This window comes from Mus pahari, chromosome 14, assembly GCF_900095145.1.
Source record: "Mus pahari chromosome 14, PAHARI_EIJ_v1.1, whole genome shotgun sequence".
Taxonomy (NCBI): domain Eukaryota; kingdom Metazoa; phylum Chordata; class Mammalia; order Rodentia; family Muridae; genus Mus; species Mus pahari.
Window position 1 is genome coordinate 23493296 of NC_034603.1, and position 13718 is coordinate 23507013.

The window sequence follows — 13718 nt, forward strand, 5'->3', positions numbered from 1 at the left end:
GTCAGCAGCTGTCACCCGAGTTGTAGCTGGTGACTACTGGCTGTTAGCTAGAAATATTTATTATTCTCTACTTGTTTTTTTTTTTTTTTTTTTTTTTTAATTTTTTTTTTTTTTTAATGTGCAGCTTTATTCACCGAGCTGCTAGCCAGGTGAATACTTGCAATGCATTGTTTGCATTACCGAGTGGAAAGAAAGCTGCAACCTAGGAAGGCTTTGCCATGCTGTTCTTTAGCAGGTGCTGCATTTTAGATATAAAAGGCAAAGAGCAATGTGTGTCAATGTGTCACTTAAGCCGATATTTGCTGTGGCAGACTGAAACCAGGGCCCCATATGGACTCTTACTGAACCACAACCCCAGGTACTTCTAGTGTTTGAAAAATGGTCTCAGGGTTATTTTGGGCTACAGGGTTCAGACCAGCCTGGATTACGTGAGGCTCCATCTTAAAAAGAAAATGCTGGCCTGTCCACCTGTGCATTGTGGGATCTGAGGAGTTGGAATTCTTACTCAGAATTGAGTGTAAGCTGCCTTTCTTTTCCTCTTGTCAGTTTTTCTTTTTGTGGTGCTTGGAATCAAACCAGACTCAGAACCAGGACCCTGCACATGCTGAGCTAGTGTTCTGCCCTTGGCTTTAGGGGTGTTGCTGTCCAGCACAGGCTACCTGGGCTCCTGAGGCTGGGGTTAAGGAGTGGGCTACCACACATAAGTAGTTTTCTGCTAACTTTGGAATGGCAGGGGTTACTCAGGGAGAAAAAACCAAATTATCCAGTTTACTGATATTTTCTGGAAAAAAGTTCTAGATTTATAAGAGAATTGTAATAGATCTACCTACTTCATCCTATGCAGTCAACGTGGACCCAAAACAAATTGGTAAGCTCCGTTGACATAGGCTTTATTTTGGTTTTCTCAGGTGCTTCTGCAAGTGTGCTTTCTCTGTTTCAGGATCCACTCCAAAGTCTCGGCTCCTTAGTTAGTCTCCTCTCATCTGTGAGTTTCTGTTCTCTGTCCTTCTTGACCTTGACACTTAGGATCGTATTCGGGGGTTTGTCTTATGACTGGATTGGGTTTGTGGTTCTGTGGGAGGACCACAGAGGTCTGTACCACAATCTCCTATGACCTCCATGGCACTGTATCATGGTACCTTTATGGTGTGGGGAGGGTGAAGTGACTGTTTCCCTATTCACTCTGTTTAGGTCCTGCTCATACCCAGGGGAAGGGAGATGTGGGACTGTTTCCTTTAGGGAGAGAGAATCTGAGTTTGTAGGCACGTATACTAAAGTTGCTAACATTTATGGGGTTTTGTTAGAAACTCTCACTATGTAGACCAGGCTATCCTTGAACTCCCAATATCTGCTTGCCTCTGCCTCCTTAGTTCTCTATTAAAGGCAAAGGCTTATGTAACCACACCCAGCTAGGCTTTTTTTTTTTTTTTTTTGTGGTTTTTCCAGACAGGGATTCTCTGTATAGCACTTGGTAGACCAGGCTGGCCTCGAACTCAGAAATCCGCCTGCCTCTGCCTCCCAAGTGCTAGGATTAAATAGGATCAAAGGCGTGCGCCACCATGCCTGGCTGGTTAATTGATTTATTTTTCCTTTTTCCATCTATTTTGATGTAGGGTCTCCTATAACCTAATCTGGCTTCATTTTGATTCTTCTGCCTCTTTCTCCCAGGTGTTTTGATACCATGATTTTTTTTTTTTAAAGATTTTATTTATTTACATGAACACACTGTAGATGTCTTCAGACATACCAGAAGAGGGCATCAGCTCCCATTACAGATGGTTGTGATCCATCATGTGGTTGCTGGAAATGGAACTAAGGACCTCTGGAAGAGCAGTTAGTGCTCTTAAAAGCTTAGCCATCACCGGGTGTGGTGGCACACACCTTTAATCCCAGCACTTGGGAGGCAGAGGCAGGCGGATTTCTGAGTTCGAGGTCAGCCTGGTCTACAGAGTGAGTTCCAGGACAGCCAGGGCTATATAGAGAAACCCTGTCTCAAAAAAAAAAAAAGAAAAAGAAAAGGACAGAAAAGCTTAGCCATCTCTACAGCCCCTCATGATTTTTTTTTAAGTAGTTGATTAATTTCCTAAACTTTCCTACTTAATTTTACAATTTATTTATATTATTATTTATATTACTTATATATTATCTACTACTTTATTTTTGTTGTTTTGAGACAGGATTTCTCTGTCTCCTAGGCTAGCCTTGAACTTGATCTGCCTCAACCTCCTGAAATGCTGGGATTCCAGTAGACCCAGCTTCCCTTGATAATTCAGTGATTTGGTTTTATCAGTGGGACCTTATTGTATTTTATTCTTTGAGTTGTAACTAATTTTTTGTGGTTTGTATGTTAATGTTTTATTGGTATAATCACTCTGCCCCCTCCTTTTCTCTTTGTGATACTGGGCAGTAAATCTAGGGTCTTGGACATGATAGGCCAGCACTGAGCGCCCTGTGTTCCCAGGCCTCTTTATTTGAGCAGCTTGCCTTGGATGGTCTTGAACTCTGGTGCTGAGACAGGCTTTGAACTTGTAGTTTCCCAAGTAACTGGGCTCATGTTCCCTGAGGCCTGGCTGTTTCTCTGTTGTTACTTAAGTATTTTCTTACTTGCATCAATTAATGGGGTATTTTGCCTAGCCCAACTTATGATTAGCCTTTTGCCAGAGAGAAATTTGGAGGGATTATGACAGGTAGTGAGTGAGTCCAAAGGATTTAGGTGACAGTTTGACAGATTGTCCTATCTAGTATTGGGCTACACTTGCTTCTGAAGAGATTGACAACAAAGTTAGAAGCAACAAAGTTACTTTGGTTCTGGAAAGTAAGTGTTTCAGTTCGGAGTCTTGATTTCATACATTGAAATACAATGTATACCCTTCAAACACAGTTAATTACTTTATATTCTCATTGTTACGGTGTTTAGTTTTGTTTTTTGTTACTCATACATTTGTAAAATAGTCAAAATGACACTTTGACACTACTTAGAGAATAATATATTGCATTGCTTTTTAAAAAGCAGACTCCAACAAGTTCATTTCCTATGTCCATGTGCATGGGTGTGTGTGTGTGTGTGTGTGTGTGTGTGTGTGTACATGTACATGCGTGCATAGTAAATAAATATTGAAAGATGACCAACCTGGCATGATGGAGTACACCTTTATTCCTAGCAGTCAGGAGTCAGGTGGGTAGATATTTCAATTCCACACTAGCCTGCTCTATGTGGTAAATTGAAGCCAGGTCTACAGGGTGAGACCTTACCTTTAAGAAAGCCAGGGTTGGGGTTGTGTAAAGACTAATTTTCCCATGTAGATTCCCACTCCATTCTGTCTTTCCAGGAAACCATTTTAATGTCTTTTTAGGTGATTTTTATTATTGTAGGGGGAAATTTAAAGATAGCTCTATCAGTATCTACATTTAAAGGGGTGATATTTACCACAATCAAGGTAGTGAACTGTTTATCCCCGCAAAAATACTCCTAGTACCCCTGTGTGTTCACTCCTAGGTAAGGAAGCTGAAGCAGCAGGTTCCAGTTTAGTCTGGGCATTTTAGTGAGATCCAGCCTAGAGAAAAAGCCTGCCTAGCATTCACTGAGTTCCAACCAAGCACTGGGGGAAAAAAGAATCCTTGGTTAACTTAACTGCCATATATGTAGTTACTTTGGAAGGTTGGCTTCTGTTTGCTGATTTGGTTTGGCCCATTTCAAGAATAAGGGATAGGTGAACTTGTGCATGCTCACAGAGGCCACGAAGACCATTAGAACCCTTGATGCTGGAGTTGAAGGCAGTTGTGAGCTATCCTGTGCTGGTGCTGGGATCTGAGTGAGCAGTAAGTGTTCTTGATCACAGAGCCATCTCCCAACCTGCCCCTTGAGTTTGCTGTTTGGGTATGTGTATTGAACTGTATGTATTACTGTTTTTTGTTTTGTTTTGTTTCAAGACAGGGTTTCTCTGTGTAGCCCTGGCTGTCCTGGAACTCACTCTGTAGACCAGGCTGGCCTCGAACTCAGAAATACGCCTGCCTCTCGAGTGCTGGGATTAAAGGCGTGCGCCACCACGCCTGGCTGTATTACTCTTTCTTAAAGAATGGGGTATGCTTACTTGTGTTTGTACTATCCTTTGGAATTAATCATAAGTATGTGGGTGTGTTTATTGTAGTATGGGGAATTGAACCCAGGGCCTTGTTCTTGCTGGTTAGACACTCTGCCACTGAGCCACAGGCCTAGTTCAAACACTGTCATGATAAGTTAGTTCCATGGATCCCTTTGTCTATTTTCATAGCTAACCTGTTAAAAGAGCTCATTTGCATTTGTGTTTATTAAGACCATCTATCTATCTGGCTTTACTTTGCAGGTATTGAAAATGCGTTGAGACGTTTTCCTCAGTACTATATGGTGCTTTGTAAAACAGTTGACCTGTTTTATTAAAATTGCTTTTTGGATCTCTTTCTGGGTGGTTTCAAATTCATTATGTAACCCAGGCTGGCCTTGAACTCATGATTCTCCTGCTGCTGTTTACTCAGAACTGGGATTACAATTGTCTTCGCCTGGATTTCTGTGCTGACTTCCCTGGTTATTGTATGGAGTATGGCTGTTAGCCGGGTAAACCGGGCCTTAGTCCTGTTAATGTGGTGCGGTCAGTGTTGGTTTTCAGTTTTGGGAGTGATGCTTTTAAAGTTTTTATTTTATTTTTCTTTAGTGTTCAGTCATTTAAATGTGCATGCGGTCACCTCACAGAGATTCCTGTGGTATAAGCAAGAGCTCAGCCAGTTCCTCGTTGGTGTTACCAATCTTATATTTTACATAGAAGGCAGCAGATATGCCTGTTTTTGTTGTACACTATGGTGAGTTCTTTGTAGATGGGCCCAGCAGACAATTTTTCTTTCCAGACTCTCCTCATAGTCCAGCGCCCACCCTTGCTGCTTGCTACTTGCTGATTGCCTGAGAAGAGAGAGGTTTTTTTTTTTTTAAAGACTTATTTATATATTTTATGTGTATGAGTACACCGTTCTGTCTTCAGACACACCAGAAGAGGGCATCAATTCCCATTACAGTTGGCTGTGAGCCACCATGTGGTTGCTGGGAGTTGAACTCAGGACCTCTGGAAGGGTAGCCAGTGTGTCTTAACTACTGAGCCATCTCCAGCCCCCAAGAAGAGTTGTAAATATTTGGTTTGTTGTCTGTCTGGTACTTCCTGGGAATTGCCACTTCTGCTTTGATTATGTGCCCTGCTTTGCATTCTAGGCAAGTGCGCTATTTCCAAGCTGGGTTGTTTTTTAGTCTTTGGTGCTGGGAACTGAACCTAGGACCTTGTTCATGCCAAACATGTTTGTTCCGCAGCACTGTACACTGTGGATAGTAACTTCTTATATTCTATTGTTCAAACTGTAGAACTGCCACTTAGACATTGACATGCTAGGTTTTGATTTTGTTGGAAAGAGTAAGCAGAGCTGTTGAGGTGGGTGGCTGGCTTTCATCATCCTGCTCCCCGTGTGTCAGCACTGGAGTGGATGGGGTGGCTGTCTGGACTTAGGGGGAGGAGGATCCTTAGTCAGTCCATTTCATGAAAGACGCTATGAGATCTAGTAACCTGAGGTCAAGTGAGAAGTTTTGAAAATTCATGTACAAGCTTGCAAGCCAGTCAGTCCAGCCAGTAGGAAATAGGTGTGTGTGTGTGTGTGTGTGTGTGTGTGTGTGTGTGTGTGTGTGTTAATATGTTGCTGCTTTTTCTGTTTGTGGTTCTGAGGCTGACTCCAGGTCTGGCAGGTGAGCACTCTACTTCTGACTCCCATCCCTGCGGTCCTGTATGTTTTATGATTGAGTTTTCTTTTTTGAAAATGGATTTTTTTCATGCAGTATATTTTGATTAGTTTTCCATCCCCTACTTCCTCCCAAATCTTCACTTTCCCACCTATCCAAATCTACAGCCCTCCTTTTTTTTCATTAGAATACAAACAGGCATCCAATAGTAGTAAAGTAAAATAAGGCAAAATAAAAACAAACCAGAATAGAACAAACAAACTGGAAAAAAAAAAACAGCCAAAGAAAAAGCACAGAAAACACAGACACACAGAAAGCTCAAATCCAGAATTGGAGACCATCATATATAAACAAAGGATCTGTGGAAGGTTAAAAAAGAAAGAGCCCAGGCAAGCATTGTGAAACAAAAAACCCTCCAAAAATACCATTGAGTTCATTTTGTGCCAGCCATTGACTGCTGGGCATAGTGTGTTTAAGTGAGGCTCTGTTAGAGAAAACTTGTTTTTCCTTTGTGAGTGGTTATCAGTTACCGAGAGAGCTTCTGGGTCAGGGGTGGGGGCTGTGCCCTCGTCCTCTCAACGCTGGGACTCTTTCTGGCCCTGTGTGTGCTGCCGCAGTCTCTGGTTCTTGTGTCAGCTTTGTTGTGTCTAGAAGCCCTGTTTCCTTGGTGTCTCCTGTCTCCACTGGCTCGCACGTACAATCTTTCTGTTTCCTCCTCTGTTGGGCCCCCTTAGCCCTGAGGGGGAGGGGTTTGATGGAGACATGCCATTTAGGACTGAGTGTGCCCAGGTCTCTCACTCCGTACATTGTCCAGTTATGGACTCTGTATTTGGCCCCATCTACTGCAGGAAGAAGCTTCTGTAGTGACTGAGCAGGGTTGATCTATGAGTACAGCAGGGGGTCATGAGGAGTCATTTTTTCACTATGTGCCTTTAGCAGATTGGTAGTATTTAGTTTTCCTCTAGGTCCATGGCTTATCTAGTCTCAGTTATTCTATCCTGTGGGACCGAGTTTATTGAAGGACTGGGGGCTTTGCAGAAAATGTAAAGTTAGGGGTTGGCAAAATGACTTAGTGGTTCAGAGTACTTGCTGTTATTGTGAAAGTTTGATTCCCAGCACCAATATCAGGTGATTTACAACCATCTGTAACTCCAGCTCCAGGGGATTTGGTCTCCTAAAGTGTGTGCTAAGGTGTATATACATGTGCGTGCGCGCACACACACACACACACACACACACACAAATAAAAAACAAATTGTAAACATTGGAATGCTACACTTTGTTAAGTGAAAATGGCTTACTTTACCTTTCACTTTTCCTAGGTTAGTTTTCTTTCATTTCTGATTTCTCTTAAACCATAATAATTTAAGGGGAAGGATTTATGTTCTACCCAAGAGGAAAAACTGGGAAAAGTGTAAGAAGTAGGAGTGACCTATTAAGTTTGCAATGCCTTATAGGACAGGGTGTCTGTCCATGCTTTCAGAATCCCTCGCCCTTCCAGGGTGTGAGATTTGCTGTTTCCAGTTGAAACCATCTGGTTGGCCTGCTTCCTGGTAGCTTTCTCGCTAGCCTGTTAGTTACATTGGGAATAGGGGGGATGGTGTGTGTACCCATTTGCAGCTATTTCTAAGAAGCTCTTTGGAGAGGACACAGTGTAATCAGCAGCTCTGGCTGAGTGAGGAAGGAGCCTTGGAGCCTCCAGCTCTGGGGGACTTTGGTCGCCATTTTCACAGATTTGCATTGTTTTCATTTGTTACCATGAGCAGGTGTGTTTCTGGAAAGAATCTGAATTGTTTTTGGGTTTTAGGTTGGACAGAATTGAGTGCTGATAATCTATTGAGATCCAGCAATTGAGGCCGAGTCTGGAGGAAAAAGAATTCTGGGCCAGACTGGGTTACGTAGAATTAATCTGCTTCAAAGAATTGAAAGTTGACTAGCTTGAGAGCAATATAAGAACATTCTCAAGGGTTGCTGTGTTATCCATGGTTCAGAGAAGAAGATGAATTAATTGGACAGTAATTTAAAATGTAGATTACCTTAAACTCAGCAATTCTCCTGTCTCAGCCTCTCAAGAGCTGAGATGACAAGCACAAGCCAGGATGTTTAAGAATTCCTGATGTTCAAGTTATTGTGGGTTCTTTGGGGGGGGGTGTGTTATTTGCCTTACTCGCTTGTAGGGTACAGACAAGTGACATTGGAGTCAGGCAGGGCGGGAACTCGGGGAGCTAGGTGCTTGCTCACAGGTTTCGAGTGAGGTGCCAGTATTCTTTCTTGTAATACAAGGTTTGCTGGTGTCTTTGAAGGAGAGGAGGATCGTGACTGAGGTTGCAGGCGGCTCTAAAGTTACCTCGGTAACCTCATCGGTACTCTGACTTCACAGAAGGAAGACTTTCTAAGGAGGGGTGGGGAGTTTTCCAGTTGCTACCTTAAATCTAAAGACTGGAGTCAGATTCTGAGCTCAGTTATTGTAGACAGCCAGGCAAATATGCAGTCTATGGTGGTCCACCTTCATGACTTTTGTTGACTTGGGATCAGAGAGTTTCTATTGCTGGTTCTGTCACAGCCGAGTCTTTGTGAAGGCAGACCACTCTCCTGGTGTCTCCTGGAGCTGCTCCATAGGCAGGGCCTTTTTGGTCATGTCATCTGCCAAGTTCATGTTGGAGAACCACACAATTGAATTAACGAAAACAAAATAACAGGACCGGAGAGATGTTCAGTGGTTAAGAACACCTGGTATTCTTGCAGAAGACCAGTTCCTGTCACCCACATGGTGACTTAAAAGTATTTGTCGGGGGCTGGAGAGATGGCTCAGCGGTTAAGAGCACTGACTGTTCTTCTGAAGGTCTAGAGTTCAAATCCCAGCAACCACATGGTGGCTCACAACCATCTGTAATGAGATCTGACGCTCTCTTCTGGTGTGTCTGAAATCAGCTACAATGTACTCACATATAATAAATAAAATTAATAAATCTTCAAAATATTAAATAAATAAAACTGTTTAAAAAAGTATTTGTAACTCTGTAAGTACCAAGTGTACATGTGGCTCACATACATTTAAAAAAATATTTTAAATAAATTTGTGACTTTTTTCCTTGGGTCTCATTCAGAACCTTCCTGACTGGATTCTGTGCCTGATCCCACCACTGTAGTAGGAAAATGAACAACCCTTGGGGTTTAGGTCTTAGTGAAATGAAGTAAGTGGGTCAGACATTCAAGAATAGTGCAAGAAATGGACCATGCTGCCACTCAGCCCTATGGAGGCTGAGGCAGGGCATTGAGGGTTCTAGGCCAGCTTGGCTCATATTGTGAGACTGTCTCAAACCCCCCTCCCCCCCCAACACACTAGCACAGCAGCCATGTGTAGTGTAAGCGCAGTAGTCTGAGAATGATGATTCTATTATGGGACTCACCCAAGCCAAGAAGTTTGAAGGTGGGTGGAGCCAACACACCAAAATCCTAGCTCAAAAAAAAAAAAAAAAAAAAAAGGAGAAAATAAGCAGGCATGAGCCAGGCGAGGGTACAGACCACTATTAGGTCCATGTCATTCACCCTGCTCAGAAACCTTGATGTCCCATTTGACTACCACATTTTCTACTGATAATAGATTTTGGTGGCTATGCTTATGGGATAGATTAAAGGTGCCATGATCTGAAGAGAGAGGGCTTTGCAGTGTCCTCCCTCTATATGAAATGGCTGAACAGTAAACCACCGCTCATTACAACTGACACATGTGGTAAACCCAAAGTTTGAGTAATGAACTTGAAAGGATTTTCCCTTCCCATGTGTAGCCCTGGCTGTCCTGAAACTCACTCTGTAGACCAGGCTGGCCTTGTACTCAAAGAAATAACCTGCTTCTGCCTCCTGAGTGCTAGAATTAAAGGTGTGCGCCTATGGCTCACAACCATCTGTAATGAGATCTGATGCCCTCTTCTGGGTGTCTGAAGACAGCTACAGTGTACTTACATATAATATATAAATCTTTAAAAAAAAATGCATGAACCATTGCCGCCGCCTCCCTCCCATATTTTAAACAGGGAAGCAATGTGTTCTATTTATGAAAACCCAATGTTAACAGAGATGTATTTGGGGTCTGATAATTCTCCTAAGATACCCATGTTTTCCCAAATTAGTGGGTTAAATGATTTGCTGCTGTTAAGTATACAGATTAAAACTGAAATTGGGTTGGTGAGAGGGTTTGGATTAAGAGTTCTATCAGCTTTTCCTCAGGACTTGGGTTTACTTTCCATCACCCACGTGGTAGATAGATCACAACTACTCACAACGCCGTTCTGAGGCCTCCAAGGGCACCAGGCACGCATAGACATACATGCAGACAAAGCACATACATTACACTTTAAAACAGAACAGCAAAAGCTGTAATAAAACTGATCTCCTTTTATACTATAAGTAGATTGTATTCACTTTCCTTTGCTTGCATGTTTGGGTAATTTTATCTCTTAAATAAGATGGACTGTCTGGCTTTCTTGGGGAGAGGTAAGCAAATGTCTGCCTTGGTGAGTCGCCGAGCTTGTTGGTAGCTCCATTTGCAGTTGCTCATTCCAGCCTGGGTGATGACTTACAAAGGTGGCATGGACCTCCACAAGGTGAACAGTCCCGGGTCCTGTCTGCTTTGGGAACTCACTGAGTGAGAACTGTGACTCGAATTTCTTGCTGAGCTCTGTAGTATTGAGGAAGTTTCTAGGGGCTGCAGCACGGCCACTGCTGTGAAGGCTACACCTGATCTAGGAACGAGTTGAGAAGATGAACAGGGAAGAGACTGCTACGGGTACCACGTCATGTCAGAGGGTGTTGAGGATTTACAGGTACCTTTGTAAACAGAAGTTTACACATTTCCATTGTGTTTTAAGCGGTTAGATTTTGTTAAAACATTTTTTGTTAATCCCAGCACTCGGAAGGCAGAGGCAGGCGGATTTCTGAGTTCGAGGCCAGCCTGGTCTACAAAGTGAGTTCCAGGACAGCCAGGGCTACACAGAGAAACCCTGTCTCAAAAAACCAAAAAAAAAAAAAAAAAAATTGTTAACTCTATATATTTGATTTTGATAGTCTTTTGTTTATCTTACAATAAATCAATGTAAAAAATTTTTTATTTCTGGGGTTAAATTTTTTAAAAATTTTGGCTTTGTCTTTTTCAGACAGGGTCTTACTACATAGGTTTGGCTAGCCTGGAGGTAGAGCTGTAGAGTAGGCTAGTTTTAAACTCAAAGACCTGCTTGCCTCTGGATTCTGAGAACCGGTATTAAAGGCATGCATCACTGTATCCAGTTCTCTTCTATGTGTGTTTGTGGAACATGTATTTGCTCAGTGCCTAAAGAGGATGCTGGAGTTACAGATGATTGCCGGGAACTGAATCCACATTTTGTAGAAGAGCAGCCAGTGCTGTTAACTGTTGAACCTTCTCTCCAGTCCCTGTGGAAATCTGCCTGTCTCTCTCCCAAGTGCTGGGGTTAAAGGCCTGTACCACTCACTACCCATGGCCTCTTGTTTATTTTATTTCATTTTATTGTGGTTCAAGAGTATGGTAACTGGTACATGGGCATGGACTGTACCAGCTGAGTTGTTGTTGTCTTTGAGTCTAGGATAGGAAAACAACAGAGGTCTCAGCAGTGGGAGCACTGCACGGCCAAGTGCTGCCTGCCTTCAGTCCCAGTACAGTGAATCTCTTGAGGTCAGGGCTAGCCTGATCTACAAAGCATGTTCCAGGACAGCCAGGGCTGTACAGAGAAACTGTCTCTTGAGGAACAGACCACAAAAAGGACTGGAAGGCCTTTAAGCAAGCTGCTTAGGAACTTAATAACTGTGGGCTGGCTCATGCTGCAAATATGTACTGGTGGGGTTTTATCTCTAGTTTAAGAAAATGGAATATTTGGAATAGTGAGCGTTTATACTTTTTTTCCTCATGTATTCATCTGATTATAATACATTGGGTTATAAAAACTGGACTGAGTTTATTCTTATAATGCTTATTCCTTTTCAAACTTTAAACTGGGTGTGACAAACATTTAGGAGGCTGAAGTAGGCAAATCCCATGCCATCCTGGTCTATACAGTGAGTTCCAGGGTAGCTGGCATGGTGCATTGAGATTCCTAGGAATACTGATGCTGTGTTGGCTCAGCACAGTGGGTCAGTCCTTTTCAAGCTCTTGTGATTGGTTAACTGACTTGTATTGTTTTACAGGTTGAATCCACCAAAGCGATGGTTATGGAGAAGCCTAGTCCCCTGCTGGTCGGGCGGGAGTTTGTGCGACAGTACTACACCCTGCTGAACCAGGCCCCGGACATGCTGCACAGGTGTGCTCTCAAGTGCCCAGGAGGGGTGTGTGGGATAGCTCTTTAAACAGAGGTGTAGAAACAGCATAAGATCACACCGTGTTATGCAGCCCTGGCCTAACCTGGGGTTGAGAGACCTGCCTGCCTCTGCCTCCTGAGTTCTGGGATAAAGGTGTCCACCACGCCCAGTTCAGACAGATTTACTTTATGGAGCTGTGTTAGTTTGCTAGTGCAGTGGCTCGAGTCTGGCATTCTTACACTGTTGCAGTACATAAAACTGTCTGGACTTAAGATAATTTTTCACATGAGTTGTATTTGCACTATAGTTTCTCTACCTGCGTCAGGCTGAAAATTTTTTTTAAACAGTCTCTGTTTCTCTTGACAATCCCTTGGTGAAACATTTCAGAAGCTGGTCTCTTGTCGATGTTGATGCTCAGAGGATTTAAATCTTGATTCAGTTTGGAGCAGCAGAAGCAGTCTGCACGCTTTTAACCTCTTCCTTTCCTTTTTCTTGCTGGGTTTTGTGTCAGTTTTCTTTCCTGTCTTGAAAGTTAGTTAAGGTTATGGTGTTAGGATCTACACCAGTACAAGTCTAAGCTGGAAGACACGGCACACAGACCTGCCTCGCTGATGCTCTTATATCCTAAGACTTCTGGCATTTCCATTTCCATCAAGGGTGTGGTGTAGAGGGGCCTGGAGGAGAGAGAAGAGGCTGCTGAAGTGAGTTCCTTTAACAGCTTGAAAATTACAAGGTGCTGTGTGCACTGGTGCACACCTTTAATTCCTGCACTCAGGAGCCAGAGGCAGGTGGATCTCTGTGAGTTCCCGGCCATTCTAGAAATTCTAGAATTCTACAGAATGAGTTCTAGGACAATCAGGGCTACACAGAGAAACCTGTCTTGAAAAAAAAAAAAAAAGTAGCAAGTTAGTGTGCTTTGGGGGTACAGCAGGATACAGATCCACAGCGCTAGCGTGGGCTCTTAAGGGTTTATGGTATTGTCCTTAGATGTCTTCAGTGGTCTTTGGTTGGCATTTTGCTGTATACCTCTCTGATGTTCTTTTAATGAAAATGGTGATTGAGTGCATAGATGAAAAAGAACTAAAGGGATAAAAGTTCATACCACCTGTGCACAGGACAACTGCCCACTGCCTTCTGAGGTGGGAAGGCACCGACTCTTCAGGTCCGTGACAGGGCAGCTGTCCTCAGTGGAAACAGGAACTTGACTTTGATTTTAAGTGCCTGACTTTGCTGACAAACTCCAAGGCCCTTCCCAACATGATCATCCTACCTACCCTGAAACTTGGAAGTCGGGACTTGAAAACCACACACATGCCTCATTGACTGAGACTGTTCCCACTCGGGTGTGTGCAATGGACTGTCGTGCACAAACATAAACAGAGTCCCCGCTGTGAGTCTGCCAGTGAGGTGGCTAGGTACCAAGCCTGAACACTAAGTACCTGCACTTCGGGTCCTTGAAGATGAGAAGTAAATTGCCTTCTCTTGTACAGATTTTATGGAAAGAACTCTTCCTATGCCCATGGGGGCTTGGATTCCAACGGGAAGCCAGCAGATGCAGTCTACGGGCAGAAGGTGGGTGATGTGGACCAGTGTCAGCCAAGAAGGCAGCTCCCTGCCTACTGGGGAGCTGGTACTTAGGGGTGGGTTTCTGTTTCATTCTTTG

At 43.3% G+C, this 13718-nt stretch overlaps 1 protein-coding gene and 1 non-coding gene across 2 annotated transcripts in view; both read left to right on the forward strand.

The window, feature by feature from the left end:
• The window catches only part of G3bp1 (G3BP stress granule assembly factor 1), a 31488-nt gene that overhangs the window by 3762 nt on the left and 14008 nt on the right, over positions 1-13718 (forward strand). Inside the window, exons 2-3 of the mRNA XM_021211676.2 lie at positions 11945-12057; positions 13546-13627. Coding sequence (XP_021067335.1) covers positions 11963-12057; positions 13546-13627 — 177 coding nt within the window. The 5' untranslated portion in view covers positions 11945-11962. The remainder of the gene's footprint in view (positions 1-11944; positions 12058-13545; positions 13628-13718) is intronic.
• Positions 9317-9456, forward strand: LOC115065423. The gene has a single exon (XR_003845214.1). It is a non-coding gene; the product is annotated as a small nucleolar RNA SNORA29 (small nucleolar RNA).